The sequence below is a fragment of the Lepidochelys kempii genome, chromosome 2 (genome assembly GCF_965140285.1).
Source record: "Lepidochelys kempii isolate rLepKem1 chromosome 2, rLepKem1.hap1, whole genome shotgun sequence".
Lineage (NCBI taxonomy): Eukaryota > Metazoa > Chordata > Testudines > Cheloniidae > Lepidochelys > Lepidochelys kempii.
The window spans coordinates 225,998,709-226,023,687 of record NC_136381.1 but is presented as its reverse complement, the minus strand read 5'-3'; the positions used below and the strand labels follow the sequence as shown (position 1 = coordinate 226,023,687).

General features: G+C 42.3%; 2 protein-coding genes across 4 annotated transcripts in view; one reads left to right on the top strand and one right to left on the bottom strand.

The window, feature by feature from the left end:
* The first annotated feature begins 17,287 nt into the window (after positions 1–17,287).
* FZD1 (frizzled class receptor 1) overlaps positions 17,288–24,979 on the top strand; it is a 69,864-nt gene continuing 62,172 nt past the window's right edge. For 2 of the 3 annotated variants that reach the window (XM_078851787.1, XM_078851786.1), the window contains exon 1: positions 17,288–19,550. In XM_078851787.1, coding sequence (XP_078707913.1) covers positions 17,623–19,497 — 1,875 coding nt within the window. In that variant the 5' untranslated portion in view covers positions 17,288–17,622 and the 3' untranslated portion in view covers positions 19,498–19,550. The remainder of the gene's footprint in view (positions 19,551–24,979) is intronic. The other variant, XM_073334001.2, reaches the window with a different exon arrangement.
* LOC140907638 (uncharacterized) overlaps positions 20,955–24,979 on the bottom strand; it is a 138,970-nt gene continuing 134,945 nt past the window's right edge. The window contains exon 7 of the transcript XR_013635401.1: positions 20,955–24,799. The gene's annotated coding sequence lies outside the window, so the exon portion shown is untranslated. The remainder of the gene's footprint in view (positions 24,800–24,979) is intronic.

The window sequence follows — 24,979 nt, the reverse complement described above, 5'->3', positions numbered from 1 at the left end:
TCATGGTTCACAAGCAAACTATCCAGTGATCAGATCACAATGGGTGGCCGTCAATATCTATTATTTGATTCCTTAGCTATTTCTGCACTGCTTCCTCCTGTTCAGAATATTGTAAATAGATATGGACCTCAACAACGAAGTTCAGATCTGGATTCTCAGCCTTCTTCAAAAAGTAGTGTCATTCAGGTACAGGGGTTTGTCTTGGGCCCATTCCTGATCATAACTTACTGAAACCTGACCCATCACTCACACCATAAAACCCACTAGTCCCACTGAGTTGTTGCCTCTTGCACTAGAATTTTTGCATGCAAATTAGGGTTGTGCCATGGCCTATTCCTCAGAACAGACCGGCTGATCTCCTGCAGACTGGGGTCCTTGTCACAGCTCCTGCTGGAAGTGCAAACTCAGCTGGTGGGGTCTGTCTCCCTTTCTAACTTGCTTCTGACTGCACATCTCAAAGCACAGCAGAAGCCGGTGACTTGGCTCCTGCTCTCTTCAGACAACTGCAGCTTCAGAGAACCACAGGAGGTGTTTCCTGCAGCTCCAGCTCTCTGCCACTAGCACACCTCATCCTACAAATAGCGGAGCTGTCTGTCTCTTGCTCCCAAGGCTGTCTTTCCTCCTAATTGCTCTTTTTGCTGTTAATTTTGTTAGCTATTCCGCCATAGCCACAGATTCCCTGAAAGATAGGTATCAGCTTCCTAATGAGGTGTAGCTTTGCCATGAACAAAGCTCAAACAGGGATTGCACTGTTCTCCGTTGGTGGAATCTGGTCCCCCTGTTTTACTGACTATGCAGGGCTCATCACTGGTCCAGGGAACCCTCTTCCTTATCCTTAGTACAAATTCTTACATTGCTTGACCTCCAAAATTAGCTCATCTCTGTCCTTTACACCCAGAAGCCTGAAAAGTGGAAGTGCTTACTTGTGTTGTGGTGCTATGCTGTCACTTGAAAGAAATACAATAAACTTTATTCACATTTATCAGATCATCCAAAATTCAGGGCATCAATAAGCAATTTCTTTCAGTTTCTTTCTTTAGTGTATTGGCTTTTTCGCCTCTGGTGGGTGCCTTCCATCCACACTTTGTGAACTCTGTTGGTTCACTGCATTTTTCAGTCTGTAGTGCAGCAATTTCTTTCCTTTATTTCGAGTAGTAATAATTAACTAATTATTTAACTAATAATTAACTCACAGAATTCTTCACTGGTGATTTGTGCTAGAAAGTTCTACTTTGCACAGTCTATGCTAAGCATTTTCTGATTCTCTTTCTAACTTAGTCAATCAGCAGATCAGATTGTCTACTATAGAATCCAATGTGCAGTTGGAAGGATGTATTGTGTACCACCCTTCCTTACTGGTACTTGACCTGTGATCCTGTGTCTTGTCTTGATTTTCCTTGTCTATGTTAGCTCTTTAGGGCAGGGAATATCTCTGAACTCCATAGGCTTGATTCTCTTCTCATTTGCTCCAGTGTAAAGCCGAAATAACTTCTTTCAGTTAATGAAGTTACACTGATGTAAAACTATTGGAAATAAGAGTAGAATCAAGCCCTATGTTTGTGAAGTCCCACGTGAATTCACATTACTAACAGTTTATAATTTAGGGTGTAAAATATTATTTTTCAATAGTTCGAAAAAGGAGAGAAATTAAAAAACTCTTTGAGAGGCTCTGCTTCTGTAGAGGGCTTCTCCATGCAGTTTCTGGGTTCGCTCCCGCCCTCCTCCCCATTAATGTATCGAGTTTCAGTCTCCAAATTCAGCGAGGCTTAGTTAGTTGCTGATCGTCTCGCCTTATTGAAAGCTCATTATACTACTTCTTGGAAAAACAACTTATTCCCTGTGTCACTGTCTATCTCCTCTCCTTCTTTTTTCTCCCTTTCGTTAGAGACCCAGACACTGACATTCTTTCTGTACCTATTCTCTGTAACTCTTTCCCTTAGCCTCACCCTTTGCCTCTCACAGACCTCTGTTTCTCTCTGAAATGTCAGGTTAGAAATATCTTTCACCAACAGCAAGTGAACAGAACCCCTGGATCATTCTATGCACAATGCCTGCACATTGCAATTTTACCCATTTTTACTGCAGGCGTAAACCTTGTAGTTTGTATTTAGATACACAGGTTTGACTATGAGGAGAGAGAGAGAGAGATTGATGGGAGCACTTTACTTTTAACAACAATTTTCAGAGTGGTTAATTTGCTAACTGCTTCCACAGGAATTTTTATGTACTGAAAAACCTACTTTGTGATTGGAGGCCAATGGGGAGGACAATAAAATAGAAGCATCAATAGCATGCTCTTCACATATTGGGCTAGTGCTAAAGCTGACAGCCTGGGGCCAAAAAAACTCAGCTAGAGGGTGTGCAACCTTGTTTGCTTGCTTGTTCTTTCTTTCATTTGAGTTTTTCAAGAAGATGCAGTAGAGGGAAAACAAATGCATCAGTAGTGGGATAATTGCTGATAAGGTAACCACTTTTTGATGTTAGTGAGGGTGTCGGGGAGGGGCAAAGGGGGCTGCTGCTTTGTGGTACTTCTCACTGGCATTTCTGGAGCCTGAGCCCAGGGTTCTGACCCCTCAGTACTGAAAAATGTTAATTCCCCCCCGCCAACACTTAAGCTATGGCTGTGATACAGGCAGAGAGTACGAGACCGAAGGAAGAGAGCTCCTCACCCCTCACATCACAAGCATACTCAGCCCTGGTACAATAACAATACTAAGACAAAGCACGTTGCTGTTTAGAGTTGATTTACCGAAACGTTTTTTTTTTCTAGTGGGTTTTGACACTTGTACTGTAGATTGTACTGGGTTGGGTCTTTATTCTTCCTGGTGCTACTCACTTCATGATGTTGCCTGAGACTCAGACACAGGCAGACAGATCTGCTGAACACATGAATACTAAGGAAGTGGTTTCCTTAGTAACAATAACCATGTAACAGCTCTCAGAACTTCCTGCCCTTCCTTATGGGATTTTTTTTTTGTTTATTTGTTTTCACTGGGTCAGATAGAGTAGACACCAAAATTGGAACCGGCTAAAAAGCATCCAGTATCAGCTTATTTAAAGCGGGGGAATGGAAAAATGTCTGTTGCATTTACAAATGGTGCCATGACTGAGTTTGCTATCTTAAAACAAAACAAAGCAAATCCTGCTGCCTTATATTTACTGCTGCTCAGTGTTATCTGACTAGACGACATTTCTCTTGTTAGAACCTCTTTTTTTGTTTTAGAATCTTTTTGCCTTTACAGCTGTAACCATTGTTTTAGTAGATTAAGCATAACTCTGATACAGCAGTCTGTTAATGGAATGCACCATAGGGAGAGGAATACACTCACTAAGCATGTGCAGTTACTGCAGGACCTATTGCTATCTTCAAGGCATGATACTGAGCAGCATTTTGTGACAGTGGTATGCTTCTGCTATGAGAGAGACAGAGAGACACACAAAAATCCTGTCTGGCATACTCATGCTGTGGAAGAGGAAGGGGGCGGGCTCTTGCTGATTCACTGAGCAATATTCCTCTAAGGAAGTTACAATACAGTATTTCAGCAGAGGGACTCTGGTACTCACAGAAGGTACAATACACTAAATCAAGACAACTTTTCAGTCCATTTATCAAAAGGCTTACAACTCACTTCAAACCAGGTGGGATGATTTGAAATACTAATCACAGAAATTAAATCCACACCCCAGCCACTTCATTTAATCATTGGCTTTCAACAGCATTTGTATATGTATTTTATAATTATTACAGCCACATTTATGTCATTTTTAAAAAAAAATTGTAAAGATACTTTTTGCGGGGTGGGGGGAGGTAAAATTGCCGTATCTGTTACCTGTCTGGTACCCTATGATCTTGAAAATATTTACACGTGCATGGACTCAAAAGGGACTAGCTGCCTGTGTCTGTCAGTGTGTGCAGGAACATGAATGTATTCTGCAAATGATATACCATTTACCTGCATAATTGCCTAGATCCTAAGGCATTGTAGATTGGTCCTTAGCTGATGTAAATTGACTATGATAATTTACACCAGCTGAGGATCTAGCTCGATATATTTATTCTCAGTTCTGTGAGAAAGATCCATAACCCTGGACAGACTGACCCAAGGACTGTATCTCACCAGTGCTGAATATTTTCAGTATTATACAGTTCTGAAATATTGTGGTATATGGTTTCACATTAGTCTATATGAGCATTACAGTTCAATAAGAACTGTAGGGTGGCCCATTATTGGTACAGAATAATATTTTGGTTTCTCACGATGGGTGGTTTTTTTGAATAATATGAGGACCTTTTCTTATGAGATTAAGGAACATCTCACCGTAGAAGAGATATTTGTATCACTTTCCCCTTGTTTTTTAGCTTATAAAATGGACTATAAACAGTTTACAGTAAATAGATGCACACTTTTTCTGCCTGTATCAATTCCCTAGTGTACTGAGTATGACTTCAATTCTTTTGCCTTTGATGCTTTTAAAACCAGATTTTTTCCTCTCCAGAATAACCCTGTATGCCAGCCAGAGTAAATACCAATTCCATTTCCATCCCATTATTTTTCTAATGAAGGGTTTGTCATGCAAAAGAAGATCTGAGGTGACTATGTTTTCCATTATGCAAAGTATTCAGTTATGATAATGGCTTTAGGACAGTTTTATAAAGGTACCATGGAAAGAAATCACAAGTGAGTGCAGTGAAATAGTAGATAAATCCCTTATTTCTTTTGCCCTCTCATTTGAAATTCAAGCCACAGAGGTCACCCTAATTTGCCACACATATTTTCTCTGACATTCCCAATCTGTGCATATAGTAAATGTAAGAATTGGCAGCTTTCACTGAATAGACTTCTGTTAAGCGCTTATCAAAAGAAAAAAGACGAAAAAAGGGGCTGCAAAATGCAGTCACATTTCGTACACCCTTCGCTTTCTCTTCTAAACTCACACTTATTAAAATCTACAGTCAATGGAATTTACCTTTTGAGCTCAAGATGTTTCCATTCAGAACAAAGAAAAAATAGGCCAGCAAAGACAACCTGATATTTCTTAGAAATTCTCTTTACTTTTTTATGCCAAATCCCAAGGGGCAGGGCTCTCCAGAAAGAGAGTTTATTTTCTAAACCCTTTGAACACAAAGCTTTTACATTTTTAGGGCAAGATATTTTCTTAGACCATCTCAATAATTGTATTGCTGTATTAATACTTTTCTCAGAGGTGCATACACACACACACACACACACTTGCTTAATTTCTGTTAGATATTTCAGTTATTCTAGTGTACTGGTTTACATACAGAAAATGCTGTGAAGTTAGGTCTTGGAAAGAACTTAATATCTTTGCAGTTACCGGCGTAGTTAGTTCTCTCTCTTCCTTGCTCCATCCATATATATGGTGTGTACATAATATATACACAGAGCGGATATATTTACTTCTTCCTAGTGTAATTTCAAAAAAAATACACACTTTTTTTTATTCCTCAAGAATATTTTAGAAACCTCTTGAACTGATTTAGTTGTATTAAATTTCGGTAGCCAGCAAACTTTTTTGACTGAAGAAACATATCCATTTCATAACCCTTCAAAGCTAACAATCAAATTTAAGCAGGAAGTAATATACATAACAACTCACATACAGTGACCTACTCAACCAACACTCTCAAAATACTTTACAATCATTTATGAATTAAGCCTCACAACATCCCTGTGAGATGGGCATGTATTGTTAACCTTCTTTTATAAATGGCTAAATTAAGGCACAGAAAGTTGAGTTGACTTTGGCACACAGGCCAACATTTTCAAACCTGAGAGCCTAAAGTTAGGCTCCTGAATCAGTAACTGTATGAGCAAAATTCTTAAGTACTTCTTAAACTGCTGTCTGTGCCAGGCTGATTTTGAAGCAATTTTGAACTAGTCACAACTCAGTTTTGATGTGGAGTAACTTATGCATTTGAATGCCTTCAGAATAGACAGCCAGTTGGCAGCCTTCTGGCTATGCTTGTCCAATCTCAAAACCCTAACTCTACAATACTATACATCTGTAGATGGAATTAGATTCAAACTAATATAAAGGGGACATGATAGCAAAATCTTATATATTTTGTAGTCTATGATTCCGTATTCATTTATTTATTTAGATTCATGCAGGGAAAAGATGAGAACGCCTATCTACAGCTCTAGGCACTCCAGACAATTTTTAAAAAATACAAACATAATAGCTTCCCCCAAATTGCTTTATCAATGCCACCTATCTCCCTTTATCAACAACAGCTGTCAAGGAATAAAGGCTGAAAAATTCCCTGGCCCTATCATCACACCTCCTCCTATTCCTTCCAAAGCCAGGGGAAATAGATGGCCTCTGCAACATGCTTTAAGAGTCAACAGATTTGGACTATAGCGGACCAAGCTGGGCAGAAGGTAAGTCCAAGTTCCTTTGCCAATCTCAGCTATGGCACAGGAAGAGAAGTCATCTCTTAGATAAGTAGGTCCAAGGCCAGCCCATTTAGGACTGGATAGGTCAAAACATTTTAAATTCCTCTCTAATCAGCAGCCAGTGCAGACAATAGAGCACTTAACACTTCACTTAAATCATATGATTTAAAAAGAGAGTGAAAATATATAGTAAATTGTACAGTATTTGTAATGTATGTGATAAGCTACTATCCCAGTAAGATGGAATAGTCCTATTGGGTTACAAAATGGAACCCCTTAGCGTACACCCGTCTACTTGGTAGAAAGTCTGTAAAAACATCCAGAGTGTATACGTGACCAGTTGTTATCACCAGGCCTTACCTGTGGGAGAACTGTACTGTTTCAGCTAAATCAGTGCGATGCCTTTGGTGTGATCACTTATAAGCGTGAGTGCTTCTTATTGATTAAACTTGAAGCAGCAATGAATCAACTAAACCTAACCTATAAAAGGCACTCTGAAAGTGAAATCTGAGTGTCCACACAAGTGAAGAAGGGGTGCACTGATCTAACTAAATAAATGTCTAAATATATCTAGTTTAGTATTGGTACAATGTTCTCATATAGACAAGGCCTAAGTCCCTTAAACCTACAGTGGAACATTTCAATAGAAAAAGATACAGTGGAAGTAGCCAAGTGGAAATGTCAAAAACGATTAGGGTGCAGACATACATCACGTCTTTAGCATTCCAAGTGAATCATTGTCTCAACATTAGGCTTGCTCGGATATGTTTCTTTTGGTGTGTAGGTGCTAGAGGTTTGCATGGGAACCAAGTCCCATGGGAATTTTGAAGGAATGAAATGAGACTGGAGTAACATCAGAAAGAGGCTTGAGGTCTATGGGTTCATGACAAGCCAAGGAATTCCCATTATGGATTGAGTGCAATTGTGCAATTTCTACATTATGCAATCTGGAGGCAGCAGGCTTACCTCCTGCAGGGAGGGGGTAAAAGTGCCCCATTTATAGGGTTGCCAACATTCTAACCCAACAAAACCGAACACCCTTGCCCCGCCCCTTCTCCGAGGCCATGCCCAGCTCACTCCATCCCCACTCCCTCCATCGCTCGCTCTCCCCAACCCTCACTCACTCACTCATTTTCACTGGGCTGGGGATGGTCCCTTTTTGACTGGGTGTTCGGTTGAAAACTGGACACCTGGCAACCCTATGAGGCAATTCAGCTAACCCTTACAGCCATCTTGGAGGCAGCACCAATAAAGTTCAGGGTGATCTGCGGCTACCCTCCCTTGCCAAAAGGACAATGTGGGACCTTTTAACTCTAACACCTCCAGGCCAATGAATGCATAGAAAGATATATACACCCAGTACTGTAGGTATCCTCACTGTAGGATAAAAGAGCAAAAGAGCACAATGGAGATCCTAGATAGTGCTCAAATACATTCTATCCTGCAGTTACATGACAGAATATAATGCTTCTTAGCAAGCCTTTACTGCCTATGAGGTAATATTTTTTATTAACGTTTAAAGATTTAAAAAACACAATATACCTTAATGGCTTGTCACAATCTACATTTTGAAAAGGCAAAATGTATTTAAATAAGCTGCATTGTGAAAAGTACATAAATATATCCCTGTACAAGAGATTAATGGCTTTGTAGGTAGCCACCTTTTCCACTTTGTTTATTAACCTTAAGACCATCAAAGATGTCATCTTTAACTTGTCTGTCCTACTGTCTAAATAGTGCAAGAGTCTCTGAGCAGTGAACAATATGCAATATTCTACACAACCTGAGAGCAAATGTGCTTCCAAAATTTTAACAAGAGGCTCCATTAAAAAGCCTTCCACATTAGTTTGCACTACATGTAGTATATTTTTCACTCTATTTTTCTATCTGTCATCTAGATTCATATATAGTGCCCATCACCACGCTATCAGAGAGCCCCCAAAAATTAAAGAATGAACAAAGAGATATTTCTCTCTCTCGCTCTTTTTCCTATAGTCAGCAGGGATGGGACTTTACATTATTGTGGGATGACAACTGTAGGTCAAATAAGTGGGCTTGGTATTTTGCTCTAAAAGTGCTGAGGTTCATGGTCACTCATATATCTTCTTGGGAGTTGCAGATTTGGGAGCCAGCTGCTGCAATAGCTCCATTTTCTGCCCAAGAGTTGCCTCCTGTACAGTCACCTTGAGGTTGACACTGCCCTATAGAATACAGCTGTCACAGAAGGTCACAGCTGCTCGGGGTGAGGCAGTCCCTCAGCTCACTTGGATCAATCCCATGTATGGCTTTGAAGGTGAGAAGCAGAATCTTGAATTGGACCCAATATTCAACAGGAAGCCAGTGAAGAGAGCAGATCACTGGGATAAAGGCATCTCAGTGGTCTGCATTGCTGAGCAGATAGTCTTCTGTGCTGTGAACCAAACTGCAGCTTGGTTAAGGTCTATAATTTCATACCCAAGTACAGAGACTTACAATAATCAAGTCTGCAGGTAATGAATGAGTAGACCACCATCGCTATGTCTGAATCCAATAGAGGATGGTACAGTATCTTTACCATTCACAGATGGAAAAGGGAATTTTTCATGTTTGTGGCTATTGGGATATCCATAAGCAGATGAACACTGGGGCTACGGAATACCTGGAAATCCTGGACGCCCCATCATCTCAGGCATTGGTACCCTGACAGCCGGATTGTCTGGCTATGTAGACTCCCTCCTCAGGCCCTACGCTACCAGCACTCCCAGCTATCTTTGAGACACCACTGACTTCCTGAGGAAACTACAATCCATCGGTGATCTTCCTGAAAACACCATCCTACCTACTATGGATGTAGAAGCCCTGTACACCAACATTCCACACAAAGATGGACTACAAGCCGTCAGGAACAGTATCCCCGATAATGTCATGGCAAACCTGGTGTCTGAACTTTGTGATTTTGTCCTCAACCATAACTATTTCACATTTGGGGGAAATGTATACCTTCAAATCAGCGGCACTGCTATGGGTACCCTCATGGCCTCACAGTATGCCAACATTTTTATGGCCGACTTAGAACAATGCTTCCCTCAGCTCTCGTCCCCTAATGCCCCTACTCTACTTGTGCTACATTGATGACAATATAAAAGAAGCCCTTGAGGAACTCCACCATGATTTCAACAATTTCCATCCCACCATCAACCTCAGCCTGGACCAGTCCACACAAGAGATCCACTTCCTGGGCACTACGGTGCTAATAGGTGATGGTCACATAAACACCACCCTATACCAGAAACCTACTGACCGCTATTCCTACCTGCATGCCTCCAGCTTTCACCCTGACCACACCACACGATCCATCGTCTACAGCCAAGCTCTGCGATACAACTGCATTTGCTCCAACCCCTCAGACAGAGACAAACACCTACAAGATCTCTGTCAAGCTTTCTTACAACTACAATACCCACCTGCGGAAGTAAAGAAACAGATTGATAGAGCCAGAAGAGTTCCCAGAAGTTACCTACTACAGGACAGGCCTAACAAAGAGAATAACAGAACGCCACTAGCCGTCACCTTCAGCCCCCAACTAAAACCCCTCCAACGCATTATTAAGGATCTACAACCTATCCTGAAGGATGACCCAACACTTTCACAAATCTTGGGAGACAGGCCAGTCCTTGCCTACAGACAGCCCCGCAACCTGAAGCAAATACTCACCAACAACCACATACCACACAACAGAACCACTAACCCAGGAACTTATCCTTGCAACAAAGCCCGTTGCCAATTGTGCCCACATATCTATTCAGGGGACACCATCACAGGGCCTAATAACATCAGCCACACTATCAGAGGCTCGTTCACCTGCACATCCACCAATGTGATATATGCCATCATGTGCCAGCAATGCCCCTCTGCCATGTACATTGGTCAAACTGGACAGTCTCTACGTAAAAGAATAAATGGACACAAATCAGATGTCAAGAATTATAACATTCATAAACCAGTCGGAGAACACTTCAATCTCTCTGGTCACGTAATCACAGACATGAAGGTCACTATCTTAAAACAAAAAAACTTCAAATCCAGACTCCAGCGAGAAACTGCTGAATTGGAATTCATTTGCAAATTGGATACTATTAATTTAGGCTTAAATAGAGACTGGGAGTGGCTAAGTCATTATGCAAGGTAGCCTATTTCCCCTTGTTTTTTCCTACACCCCCCCCCCCTGATGTTCTGGTTTAACTTGGATTTAAACTTGGAGAGTGGTCAGTTTGGATGAGCTATTACCAGCAGGAGAGTGAGTTTGTGTGTGTATGGGGGTGGGGTGTGTGTGAGAAAACCTGGATTTGTGCTGGAAATGGCCCACCTTGATTATCATGCACATTGTAGGGAGAGTGGTCACTTTGGATGAGCTATTACCAGCAGGATAGTGAGTTTGTGTGTGTGGTTTTTGGGAGGAGGGTGAGGGGGTGAGAGAACCTGGATTTGTGCAGGAAATGGCCCAACTTGATTATCATGCACATTGTGTAAAGAGTTGTCACTTTGGATGGGCCATCACCAGCAGGAGAGTGAATTTGTGTTGGGGGGTTGAAGGTGAGAAAACCTGGATTTGTGCTGGAAATGGCCCAACTTAATGATCACTTTAGATAAGCTATTACCAGCAGGACAGTGGGGTGGGAGGAGGTATTGTTTCATATTCTCTGTGTGTATATAAAGTCTGCTGCAGTTTCCACGGTATGCATCCGATGAAGTGAGCTGTAGCTCACGAAAGCTCATGCTCAAATAAATTGGTTAGTCTCTAAGGTGCCACAAGTACTCCTTTTCTTTTTGCGAATACAGACTAACACGGCTGTTACTCTGAGACCTAAAAGTGTCAATTCTTCAATAAAAAAACTTCAAAAAGAGACTCCAACGAGAGACTGCTGAATTGGAATTAATTTGCAAACTGGATACAATTAACTTAGGCTTGAATAGAGACTGGGAGTGGATGTGTCACTACACAAAGTAAAACTATTTCCCCATGTTTATTCCCCCCCCCCCCGCCCCCAGTTCCTCACACGTTCTTGTCAACTGCTGGAAATGGCCCATCTTGATTATCACTACAAAAGGTTTCTCCTCCCCCCCACCCCCCACTCTCCTGCTGGTAATAGCTCACCTTACCTGATCACTCTCGTTACAGTGTGTATGGTAACACCCATTGTTTCATGTTCTCTGTGTATATAAATCTCCCCACTCTATTTTCCACTGCATGCAGCCGATGAAGTGAGCTGTAGCTCACGAAAGCTTATGCTCTAATAAATTTGTTAGTCTCTAAGGTGCCACAAGTACTCCTTTTCTTTTTGATCTGAAGGCAGACACCCTCATGCAGAATTGTGATACAGGGGTGATGAGTTGTTTAAAGTGCTTCGCTTTCTCCTCCTCACATACCTCTGGAGCAGCTTGCTGTGTGTATAGGAACCATGTGGTTCATCCCCTATGTATTCCTAGAGATTCTGATGGGGACACAGGAAGGAGAGTTCCACTGGAAACAGCTGCCATGGGAATGGAGGGAACACCATGCCATGACAGCTGTCTGAGTGTGCAGCAGCTGGGTCAGGAGCCAGCTTCAGAGAGAGCTGAACATTTTAAAAGTAGAGTCTGCCTTCCGATTTTAGGAAAAGCCTATGAAACAAATTTTTGTTCTCGTTCTCGTCTTGCCCACTTTTACCACACCACTGTTATCGGAGCCAGCCTGAAGATTTTGGAAAGGGTTAATAAGGAGGTTCTTTGAACTATACCCCAAACTTAAGTGACACATCTTATAGAAACTGTGAGTTCAGCAGATGAAGGACTCTTAGAAGTGGAACCTGGTAGCTCATTCCTTTCAGTTACCCTGGTCAGTTTACATCCATGTACTGGTTTATATTTTCAAGGCTATCTTTGCAAGGAAAAGGAGCAAAGATTTCTTTCTGAAGTGAAAACTGAGATTCTCCTTTGTAGGGAACAAGGCCATTAACAAGGGCATTTGCAAGACCCTGATATGTCCCTTCCAGGACATCAATAAATCTGACCTTGTCTCACACTCTCTTGTCAATCTACATAAATAACGCTCGCTAATGTTATTGGGAAATGCATGCATAAAAAGAACAAGACACACAACCGCTCATCCCCTGCCACGTATGTTCTGAGCAACAGTTCAGACATGATTCTGACCTCATGTACACTGACGTAAATCAGGAATAATTCCACTGAAATCAATGGATTTAAACCAGTCCCCCAAACAGTGTGAGATCAAGAGCAGCCTTAACTGTGAATTTCTTGGTGTATGGCAAAACCTTATAAAGCTTTACTCACTTACTTAGTGTCAATGAAACAATAGATCTACTCTTGAGCATAAGGATGCAGATCAGGCCCTAAATCCAGGAAATATGGTGGGGGGGGGGGAGACACAACAATAAGAAACTGGGTTGTTTTGAGGCACTGTATATATATAATTTTAGAAGAATTAATTTAAGATGGGAAAATAAAAAGGAGAGAGAGAGAGAAATGTGCATGTTTTCCCTAAAACAAAATGAATCATGAGCTATAATTGCCCTTTTAAGAGTGGTGAGTTTTTCTTGTTCTCCAAAAAACTTGTTCCAGCACTAGAATGATTACAGTCCCAGCTTCTCTCTCATCCAATCACAGAATAGATCAGGAAGCACAGGCAACATAGGGCTTTAATTTACAAGGGATCATCTACATTTCTTCTAGAAGAAGACAAAACCAAATAATAAGCCTGCATGCTCAATATATATTGAGTTTAGTTTAAACTGCTCTATAAACATTATCGACCAGAAAAATTGTTGTGGGTACTGTGATGAAGAGACTTTCTATAGTGCACTTTGAATGTGCTTATCATTTCTTCTTGTGCCTCCTTTAATATGAGATGTAAAAAGGGTCTAACTTCCAGGAGAGCTCCTAAGAGACTGATATTTATTCCTGTCCCAAGTTACATGATATGGATCAGGATTAGAAAAGCTATCGCATGGTAGGTTTTTCTCCCCAAATTAAGTGTAGATAAAACACAATTTCCACCAAAACTGACAACCACAAACTAATAACAAAATATATAAATAGAGATATCTGGGGATAGATTTCAGGGCTGGATGACCTGAACCCTCTGACAGAAAAGAGGATTGTTCTGCATCTTTGATAACTACTGCCTCTGAGCCTAAATGGTTTTCTGGTCACATGGCTTCATGTTCTCAGAACGACTCTTTATGCAGTGGCCTGTTTGGCTGCTGGGCAGGCAATCACATGGGCCTCATGTTCCCTGTTCCTGATATTTTTCATTGCCAATGACTGTGTGGGTTTGTGCTATTTCTGTCAGTACAGAAGCACTGACAGTAGCATTCTGGATCTCCCAAGAAACAGACTGCCAGGGTCCAACTTAGGTTTTTTTTATATGTCTTTTTTTTCTCCTATAGGAATGACCCTCAGACATTGTCATGACATATGTTCTTCATGCAGGTGGCCATTACCTTGGGGGGTGGCTAGACACTTTCTGTTTGAAATCTCTCACACTTTTGCAATGGCTGCGTCTGTCTGGGATTCTTGTAAGAGTATATTTTCTTTTACAGTTTTCAGGCACATAAATCTTTTGGTACCTACCTCAGGGTTAACTGTCTTGGGCTCAAGAAGTTTGTTATATGTAGATTAAGGGTTTTGTTTTTCTACCTGTCGGTCTCTGAAATCTTAGCCCTAATAAAACACTGAGGTATGTTGTGATGATCCTACAGTGATAGCTGTGGAATCCTCGAATCAGCTACATTTTATATTATCACATTTTTGCTATTTGTACTGACTTTTATCCTAACACATGTGACTAAAAATAGTAAGGGCTTGACGTGATGTGCTAAAACAAATATGTCAAGGAGAACTGCCACAATAAGGCACTCGTGAACTGTGGCTCACAATCAGTTATTAGCTTACTTAGAATCCCATGGTGAGCCAAATGAGGTTTATAGTCTATAAGTTGATATTTGATGCAGATTTCCTATTTGGACATTTTAACTTCAGTGGACATGTTTATTCTGGTCCAAAACAGGACATCTATTGTTACGACAAGATAGACAGCGAAGGTATGTCTACACTGCAATAAAACCCCTTGGCACCAAGTCTCAGGGCTTGGGTCAGCTGACTCAGGCTTGGGCTGCAGGGCTAAAAACCTTCAGGCTAGAGCTCGGGCTTTGAGACCTTCCCCACCTCATAGGAGTTTCCAACTCCCTTTCATGGTCCCACAGGAATGTGTTATAGCCCTCCAATGCCCATGGCCTGCCACATGAAGCAGAGTGGTGGTTTTCACGCTTTCCTATTTCTCTGTAATGTCACTTGCTTCCAGAAAAATTTGAAAGCATGCAATCACTTCCTCCAGTTCTCTACCACATTTTCTTCCAGACCAAAGGATTCGGATGGCTTCATTTGCCCCATTTTTGCCAAAGATTCTTTGTCTTCTGACACTGTGTAATAAAAGTGTGATATACAGTGCCTCGGTGTACAAATTGAAGATGGCACAATATACTGCAAGGCCTCAAAATTTTAGGGCAGGAGTTCTCGAAGTGGGGATTGGAACCCCTCGGGGGTCGTGAAGTTATTACATGGAGGGCCATGAGCTGTCAGCCTCCACCCCAAACCCCGCTTTGCCTCCAGCATTTATAATGGTGTTAAATATATAAAAAAGTGTTTTTAATTTATAAGGGAGGGGGTTGCACTCAGAGTCTTGCTATGTGAAAGGGGTCACCAGTACAAAAGTTTGAGAACCACTGGTTTAGGGAAAGAAAAAGGGCTGTCCAACATGTCGGAGCACTGGACTGGGAGTCAGGACTTCTGTTCCTGACTCTGCCACTGACTTTGGGCACACAGTAATGATGGTAAGAAATGTATCTTTGTGTGATTTTGGGACAGTCAGTCAAACATGGGGATTTGAATTTCCACAGTGTAGAGGTGTTCTTGGATCCAGATACTCCATGTTTGTAAAACACTTTGAGATTATAGGAGCCTAGTTTATTATTACTATTATTGAATTTCAGTGAGTAAAGTACATTTCCCATCTAGCTTTTACCAGTTTTTTCCTTTTAATAAATTGAGTATGCATTTTGAAAGAGCCAACATGACTTCCTCTGGCTGTGAGCACATGTAGCTTAGAAACATAGGAGGAAATGGCTATCCTTGGTAATAACTGTATGCACATTCACTCAACAAAACATGCAATCTACAGAAGTAGTGTATATTTTAGAAAAACCTGTCCCAAGGTATTTGTAAGTAAGGTGGCTTTAATCTTACACTGACCTAAACTAACTGTCTGCTAGGCAAGAAAAAACTGTTGTAATTATTACTTTTATATTTTAGGTTATTATAGTTCATTTATCCTAGAATGTAAAAGTAACTCAACACTGATATGATAAATGCCCTTTGATACTTATTTTTATTTTTCAACCTTCAGAACACCACCAGTATATACTCAGTGTAACTATCAGGGACCCTAATTTCAAAGGGTTGTTCCTCATTTTTGTGCCAAAAAAACTGTTACACTAAACAAATTATGGCAATACAAGTCTTACAAAGATGTTCAGTTACTATTCACAGTTTTTAATTTACTTTACTCTCCATTCTCTGCAATTGCCTTTTGGAAGCCTGACAATTATATTGTCATCCCCCCAATCCCTTTCTCCCCCACCCCTATGATTGTGCCCTGAGGCAAATATTGATTCCCACTCCCCAAAATCCCTGCTGCGTTTTGAATGGAGCTGGAAGTAAGAGAGTTGTCTTTCTTTAAAGGGACACTGTCAAGACTGATGGACCCAAAATGTAACATATATTAACCAATTCAATGTTTTGTGCTGTATTGATTATGGGGAATCTATCAATTCTTTCTAAAAAATGTCTGTAACATTCCTAAAATCCTAACTTTTCAGGAGAGAGCTACTCTTAGCTCTGCTGGCACAAACTGTCTTTCCATCCTGCTTTTTTGGTGTTGGTTTTTTGTCTGTTTTTCCATTCCTTTGAAGATGCAGGGTATCACAACATGCACAAATCTTCACAAAGAGAGAGCAGGCAAGCAGAGAAGAGGGACAACACAAATGCCTATTATAACAAAACTTGGTAGGTCCAGCCTTCCCCTTTGACAGATCTGTTAAAACAGCAAATGGATAGTTTTAAAGCATATTTCAAAGTTTCTGTGTTGCAGGCTGATGTTTTTCTCATCACTTTCTGAAGACAGTGGTCAAATTAATCTTTGACATCTATGAACTCATACCAGAGAGGAAGTTGAGGCTTCATATTTTTGAGGGTTCCACACAAAATGGCTGTTTTAGGGTTTGGGGGTTTGTTTGGTGTGTGTTGCTAGGAAGAGGTTATTTGGTTTACAAATGACATTTAGAGTTTTACTTATGTACTTCACTGGCATAGTGTGTCAATTTAAAGTTTTCAAAGTGTTAAGACAATGCGAGCTTAGCACTATTATATTTACCAGAATCCAAAGAATCTCTTGCATCAGGTTACAATCTTTAAGTTTTTATTGTAAAACTATGGAACAAATGTGTTTCCTAAATTGCAAACACTAAACTTTAACTTAGAAACATCTGTTCTGATCCTAGCCTTGACTCACCCTCTTTCATTAGTGTGAACTGCAGAGTTTTTAACCATAAAAATGAAAAGCAATTGTCTGCCCTATTCTATTCATTATGCTCTCACAGCATATGGGGCTATTCTCCTCCCAAGCCTTCCTCTTTTTTTCCTTTAAAGCAAAACCCATCAAGCCTGGCCTCCTTCACAGTGACCCCCCCCCCCCAACCGCGAGCCCCCGCCTCTGCTCCCTTTGTGCCTTGGACAGGCTGAAAAGCGGCGCTTGGGCGACCCAACCTCCTTCTGCGCCTGGCAGCTGAGTGAGATGTTGAGAGACGGTCCCTTCCGCAGGCAACTCAGGCGTCGGTTTCAAGGCTCCTCCCTTCTGGCGAACGGCAGACTGCGGGGCGCCTGGAAACCGGTCCGAGGGAGAGAGGCGAGGGGGAGCGCACTTGAGGGATTGACACAAATGGTCAGGCGGCGGCGGCGGCGGAGGCAGGAGCTGCCGCGGGGAGCCGCGCGCCGCCTCTCGCCACTCGGCTCTGCGGGGCAGTGAGGAGCGCTGGCGGGGCCGGGAGCGGGGCAGTTTCGGGGTGTCCCCCTCCCGCCGCCCTGCCCCCCTTCATGAGTCTCAAGTTTGATGCGGGCGCAGCAGAGGCAGCAGGCGGCGGCGGGAGCCCGGCTGGGGCGGCAGCGGCGCCGAGGCAGGGGCCGGCGAAGTATGGCTGAGCAGCGGGCACCCCCGGGGGCGTCCGGGCACGGCCGGGAAGTTCGCGGCGGGGAGACGGCGGCGGGCGGCAGGAAGAGGCGCGGCAGCGGCAGCCGCCCCGGCTGGTGTCTCGGGCTCCTGCTGCTGCTGTGGGCGGAGGCTCCGGTGCTGCCCGCCCGGGGCCAGCCCCAGCAGTACAACGGCGAGCGGGGCATCTCCATCCCGGACCACGGCTACTGCCAGCCCATCTCCATCCCGCTGTGCACCGACATCGCCTACAACCAGACCATCATGCCCAACCTGCTGGGCCACACCAACCAGGAGGACGCCGGGCTGGAGGTGCACCAGTTCTACCCGCTCGTCAAGGTGCAGTGCTCGGCCGAGCTCAAGTTCTTCCTGTGCTCCATGTACGCGCCCGTGTGCACGGTGCTGGAGCAGGCGCTGCCGCCCTGCCGCTCCCTGTGCGAGCGGGCGCGCCTGGGCTGCGAGGCGCTCATGAACAAGTTCGGCTTCCAGTGGCCCGACACGCTGCGCTGCGAGAAGTTCCCGGTGCACGGCGCCGGCGAGCTGTGCGTGGGGCAGAACACCTCCGAGCGCGGCACCCCCACGCCCTCGCTGCTGCCCGAGCTCTGGACCAGCCACCCCCAGCAGCGCGGCGCGGGGCCGGCGGGCGGCGAGCGGGGCGGCCGCTTCGCCTGCCCGCGGGCGCTCAAGGTGCCCGCCTACCTCAACTACCGCTTCCTCGGGGAGAAGGACTGCGGCGCCCCCTGCGAGCCCGGCCGCCTCTACGGGCTCATGTACTTCGGGCCCGAGGAGCTGCGCTTCTCCCGCACCTGGATCGGCATCTGGTCGGTGCTGTGCTGCGCCTCCACCCTCTTCACCGTGCTCACCTACCTGGTGGACATGAAGCGCTTCAGCTACCCGGAGCGGCCCATCATCTTCCTGTCCGGCTGCTACACCGCCGTGGCCGTGGCCTACATCGCCGGCTTCCTGCTGGAGGAGCGGGTGGTCTGCAACGAGCGCTTCGCCGAGGACGGCGCCCGCACGGTGGCGCAGGGCACCAAGCGGGAGGGCTGCACCATCCTCTTCATGATGCTCTACTTCTTCGGCATGGCCAGCTCCATCTGGTGGGTCATCCTCTCCCTCACGTGGTTCCTGGCCGCCGGCATGAAGTGGGGCCACGAGGCCATCGAGGCCAACTCGCAGTACTTCCACCTGGCTGCCTGGGCCGTGCCCGCCATCAAGACCATCACCATCCTGGCCCTGGGGCAGGTGGACGGCGACGTGCTCAGCGGCGTCTGCTTCGTGGGCATCAACAACGTGGATGCCCTGCGGGGCTTCGTGCTGGCCCCCTTGTTCGTCTACCTGTTCATCGGCACCTCCTTCCTGCTGGCCGGCTTCGTCTCCCTCTTCAGGATCAGGACCATCATGAAGCACGATGGCACCAAGACAGAGAAGCTGGAGAAGCTGATGGTGAGGATAGGGGTCTTCAGTGTCCTCTACACGGTGCCTGCCACCATAGTCATCGCCTGCTATTTTTATGAGCAAGCCTTTAGGGAACAGTGGGAAAGCAGCTGGGTCGCCCAGAGCTGTAAGAGCTATGCCATCCCCTGCCCCAGTAACCACAACAGCTACCACCATCCACCCATGAGCCCTGACTTTACTGTCTTCATGATCAAATATCTCATGACCTTAATTGTGGGTATCACCTCGGGCTTCTGGATCTGGTCGGGGAAAACACTCAATTCCTGGAGGAAGTTCTATACCAGGCTCACCAACAGCAAGCAAGGGGAAACCACAGTGTGAAACCCAGCTCAGCTAGGCCGAAGGACACCCACCATCCCAACCAGAGAGGGCAGGTGAGGGACCAAACTCCATTGTGTGCCCACAGTCGCAATCAGGGAAGGGGGGAGAGGCTGCTGCACATCCACTCTTGGCAAACTTTTCAGACTGCTAGCCGTTTCTCCAGCCTGCAGGGAAGTGAGAATAAGGAGGCAGGTGGGGAAACTCCTAAGATGGGACAGGCTTTGCCTCCTGTTGGGACTGAACATTATGTGTGGTTGGGGGAGAGGGTTGTAAATAGCCTGTGTAAGATTTGTAAGTATATTTGTATTTGTAAATTACAAAGATCTCTCACCTTTTTTATTTTTAGGACATTTTAACTCATTTGCAGATGTTCCTCACGGTTTTTAATTGGCTTTGGATTTTATTTTTCATTTTAGTACAGGATGGAAAAATAAAAGCAACTAAAACAAACCACTCCTTTCATCCCAGCACAGGTTTTGTAATGGTTTTGCTTGGAGTTCAGTTGCACGAACAGCATGGCCTGGATTGAGGCTGCTGTAACTCCCTAAGGTTCCTCCTGACACAGGTTGGGTCCTGATCCCAGCCAGCCTACAAGATGGGTGGGAATGGGGAGGGGCACAGACACCTGACTTGATCCCTGCCCCATATACCTGATGCATAATGGAGGAGTCTTGCTGCCTGCATTCTGAGGGGATGGGGGGAGCAAACGGCTTTACCTCACTTCTGTGAGCTCCTCCATAGATGGTGGAGAGGAAGATGGTCTGACCCTTGCTGCCCAATACCAGACATGTCTAGTCCTTGCCATATATACCCAAGGAGATCTTATCCCAGCTACCCAACCATTGAGGGAACAATCTCCTGAGCCCTGCGCAGAGGTGTCTGATCAGGGCAGAGCAGCAGACTAAACCTGTCAACACTTAGCACTGGGTGGGGGGACTGACTGCCTTCTGTTTTTTTAAATTTAACTGTACCATGTGTTTGTTTTGTCAGTGGTCAGGAGTGGAGGTCTAATATCAGCCGCACCTATAGTATGTTTGATGGCTTAAGAGAGATAAGAGAGCATAGATAGCAACCTTTCCTTTTAACCTGTTTAATAAACTTATTTCTTTTTCTAATGGAAACCCAAGAGGTGATTGATCTGGCTAACCTTTCATCAGAAATGGGGTTATTGGCTGTTGCTGTCCCAAAAGTTTCACAGTGTGTGGAGGGAAGGAAGACTGAGGATAGTTATAAATGTTAATTTGTGTGTGCTCAGTTTCTTGGCTATCTGCTTCCTTGATGGGTCAGCTTGTGTGTGATATAACATTGTTTCTTCTGTCAATGAAACTGTTGAGGGAGAACGACCTGGAAGGTTGTGTTGAGGTACTTGATATTTACTTAGATTAATAGACTGCTCAATATAAACAGGGTCAGAAAATATGAGCTCAGTAAAAAGAGATTAGTTGGAATGACATGCAGTATTCAGCTTTTTTATTAAATCTATAAATTGACTTTTCAATCTGGAAATATTGAAAACATTAAAATGCTCCTGTATTAAAATGCTCCATTATGTACAAATTGTGAGGGAGGGATGATTTATTCCACTATTAAAAAAACAACAACAACAACAACAACAACCAAGAAACAAAATAATCTGATGGGATATGAGACTTTAAGGAAACTCTGATGTCCTTTCTAGTACCATAATTACGTTGCATACTGTGAAGCATGTGTGCAATATGTCTGCTATCTTTAAAAAATGTATGCTCCTGTTTTTTTTAAGAGGTTTAAACAAGACACATCAAATGTAACTCTTCACAGATGCATTTTAATATTTAGTCCTCTGTATGAAAAAAACAGAATGCTTCTCTCTCCTGATTGTATTTTTTAAAAGTTTTTATATAACAAGCGTCTGTATTTAGGTTCATAAATGTTATCTCTGCCTACCATATCCTGAAATGCAATGGTATTTGAATTTGGTATTCATTTATTTCTTTCATTATCACAAGATCATCTATATTTATAGAGGAATAGAAATTTATATATATTAAATACCATATTTTTAATTTCTCTTAAATAAATTGAGGTTTTGTACAAAATGATCTTGTCCTTTTACATATGCCTCACAGTAACTCAATATATGCTGTATTCATTATTTTCATATATTACAAGGTTTGGGTGTTGTTTTGTTTGTTTTTTAACTGCGTTCACAGTACAAGCTAGAATTCAGTGTAGGAATGCATTATGCAGCTTCTTTTTTATGTCTAGGACAGTCCAGATTAATCCTTCAAAAGAACTAATGTATACTGTTCAAGATCCTGGATAGGATATGGTTGATGGTGTGAAATCCAAGAAGAGATCTGCTATATGGCAAGAGAAGAAAGAAGCTTGCAGATTTCTTTATTTTTGGCAAAGGAGAGATTAAGTTGGAAAAACCCTTCTATATTTGCTATTAAAAAATTAGCCAGTTTCTCACTGCCAGAATCACATTCAAGCTGTGTTTATAAAATATAAACAATTGTCTTCCTCAGAATATTTTCGTATGCAGCCCTTTTTGTTTTCTTGGAATCTTGACTGTTTAGTTAAACCAGAGCTGTAAAATATGTACATGAAAATATTTCCATTCCGGTTTTTGAAGAACTACATACATTCTAAGCTTTTTTCCAAAACATTTTTGTTATCTTCCAAAGTGCCTTTTTAGAGGTTTGGTTTTGGTAGGCATACTTGAATAATTGAGATTTTTGTTTCTGACGCTTTCCACTGTTATAAGGTAGCACTGTGTTTCATTATACAGAATTGTAGGGGATATAAATTGTTTATAAAAAAGATCAGGCAAAAATTAACATGCAATACGAAGGAAGCAAGACTTAGAAATTAGAGGCGAAAATCTGCCCTCATAGACATGAGAGCAGAATTTAACCATAGGGCTTTTTATTGTAGCATAAATGTACTGTCCATTTTCTTAAATATTGTCTTTTTTAAAAAAATTCTCTGTTCTAGCAGTTACAGTAGTACTGCTCAGCGTTCAGTTCCAATGGTCTAAAGCACAAACCATTCAGCTTCATTTGAAGTGCAGGTCCTTTATGGTCAGGTGAATAATTACAGCAATAGAGATATTTTGACCAGTTACCTTGAAACCGAATATTTGTTTATTCATTTATGCATTGCAGAAAGTGCGTTAGGGTTATAACAATTTTTGTATTTAATAATGGAAATGTCATTTCTATACAAAGTAACATTTTGCCAGTCTACCCAGTTCGGGTCTGCACACTTTATAATTTGTGCTTCCAAGATTTAAATATAGGGAATTTCACATTGCTCAGTCTTCTTTATTTTTACAGAATAGACTACAGTATATCATAAAATTAAATTGTTGCAGCAAGCTCCATCTTATTTGTGCATCATTCTTGTTTTTGTTGTTTGTTCATTTGCATGCTAATTTGCAAAATTCAGTAATTTCCATAAGTCATTAGTGGGTGTTATCATAATGCACAACTTTCTTCTTGCATTTTTCTTTGGCATACTTTTATTTGTCTACATATTTCAAATGCACCTATCGTGGTTTTTAGGACTTTTTGTAAAAGTCAAGTCTAAGTAGATTAAACAAATATGAAGGTGCCTTCTTTTGGGCATATTAAAATAATTTATGCTTCACCATAGTAAAATACTCCAAACATATCCAGTGTTCCATAGCTCAAGGGTATTTAGAAAGACATAGGATTTCTGACAACGCTATGTATAATTGGTATGCCATATTTATGAGTAGACTGTATTGTAGTATAAAAAGAAACAATGTTGCAAAATTCTACTTTGTGTCTCATAAAGAAGATAATATAACAAAAGCTTTGATATGGCAAAGTTTGACTGAGAGACTAAAGAATATTGGTAAAAGGCATTCTTTAATCAAATGCTATGCTCTTTCATTTAGAATGCCACTGATCTAAAATGAGCAGGCATATATAAATAAACATGTTTCTCTAGCTATTCTCTATAGAGGGCAATATCGTGATAGCATGGAGAACTGGGGATGCTGAACTAGAGTTCATCCTTCTGTAACAGTCGCACTATTTGTAAAGTAGCATGCTTGCACTGTAGTTTCCGTAACAAATCCTATTTTTTCAGGGCTTTTAACTTGTTCACATAAATTATCCACAAAACTGCCAATTTACAAGAATATTTTAAAAGGCTATTTTTTAAAAACTGAAATGCTGCATTCTAATAGACCTACATTCTAACTTAACATGGGGGGTGCATTTCTGTATATCTCTAGCTCAATAGCTGTTATCATGTACAAGTGCAGTTAAAGATTCTTTCCATGTAAATGGTGAAGAGAATCCTCACAAACTTAGTTTATAGTGTGACCTTTTCACTTGGAAACTGAGGTAAGGCTGTTATTTCATCCTCCATTCACCCTCTAGTGCCCAGACAATATAATTGCAATATTCTTGGTGGCTATCACCTACCGTGCTAAGATCTCTGCAGTACCTAAACAGGCCCATGTAACAACATAATTCAGCCTCGACTATGAATATCCTGTTTTTAAAGATCCAGTTAGATTTGTACTATTTATTACTTGTACCATAATGAGATCCAGCAACTTCAGATCAAGGAAGGACCTTTTGTGGTGAGCACTCTTCAAACATAGAAAAGCATGGGCTCTGCTACAAGGAGATCACAGTCTTAAAGCCTCTATCCTGCAAGCACTTATGTACATTAGATCCTGTGACTTCTGTCTTCTGCTATGTTGGTACTGGCATGCAACACCCCTAATCTTAAATCTATCAGACATACAGGTCACCAGCTGAGTTTGCAAGATATGCAATAATCCACACAAAAGAGGGAAGGACAGAGTTCTTTCTGCCTCAAACATTGAATCATCTGATGCCCTCAATATGTTTACAGTGCCGAAGAGTGATGAGAGTAACACATTTTCTCTGTGTATATATATCTTCCTACTGTATTTTCCACTGCATGCATCTGATGAAGTGGGTTTTAGCCCACAAAAGCTTATGCCCAAATATATTTGTTAGTCTCTAAGGTGCTACAAGTACCCCACATTTTCTAAAGTTCAGCAGTTTTAGCATGTTAATGTTTTTAAAATGAGTAAAGAGATAAAGGAAACAAAGCTTGGTGACTTAATAAGTGGAGGCATGGTTAATCAAAGATCTTATTAAAATGGCGCTAACAATTTATGAAGTCAGGGGGAGTTTAGGGTGGTTAGCACTTCAAGAGACTGGGGCCTTGATGTTTATATTGTGCACAAAATGCTTTGGGGTTAGCCCAATAACTATCAAATCAAGCTGGATAAATTGACAAGAGTGTCCTGGAAGTAAACAAAGAAAAAAAATCAACACTTAATTTCATGCAACTATAAACTGAAATTTACACTGTACATTTACTTAAAGCTGTGTCAGTTGGTGAGGTAATGTTAAATCTTCTTTAAAAGCTATCAAGTTATAAGTTAGGTGGCAAAATACTTGTATGGTTATTAGTAGGCAAGATT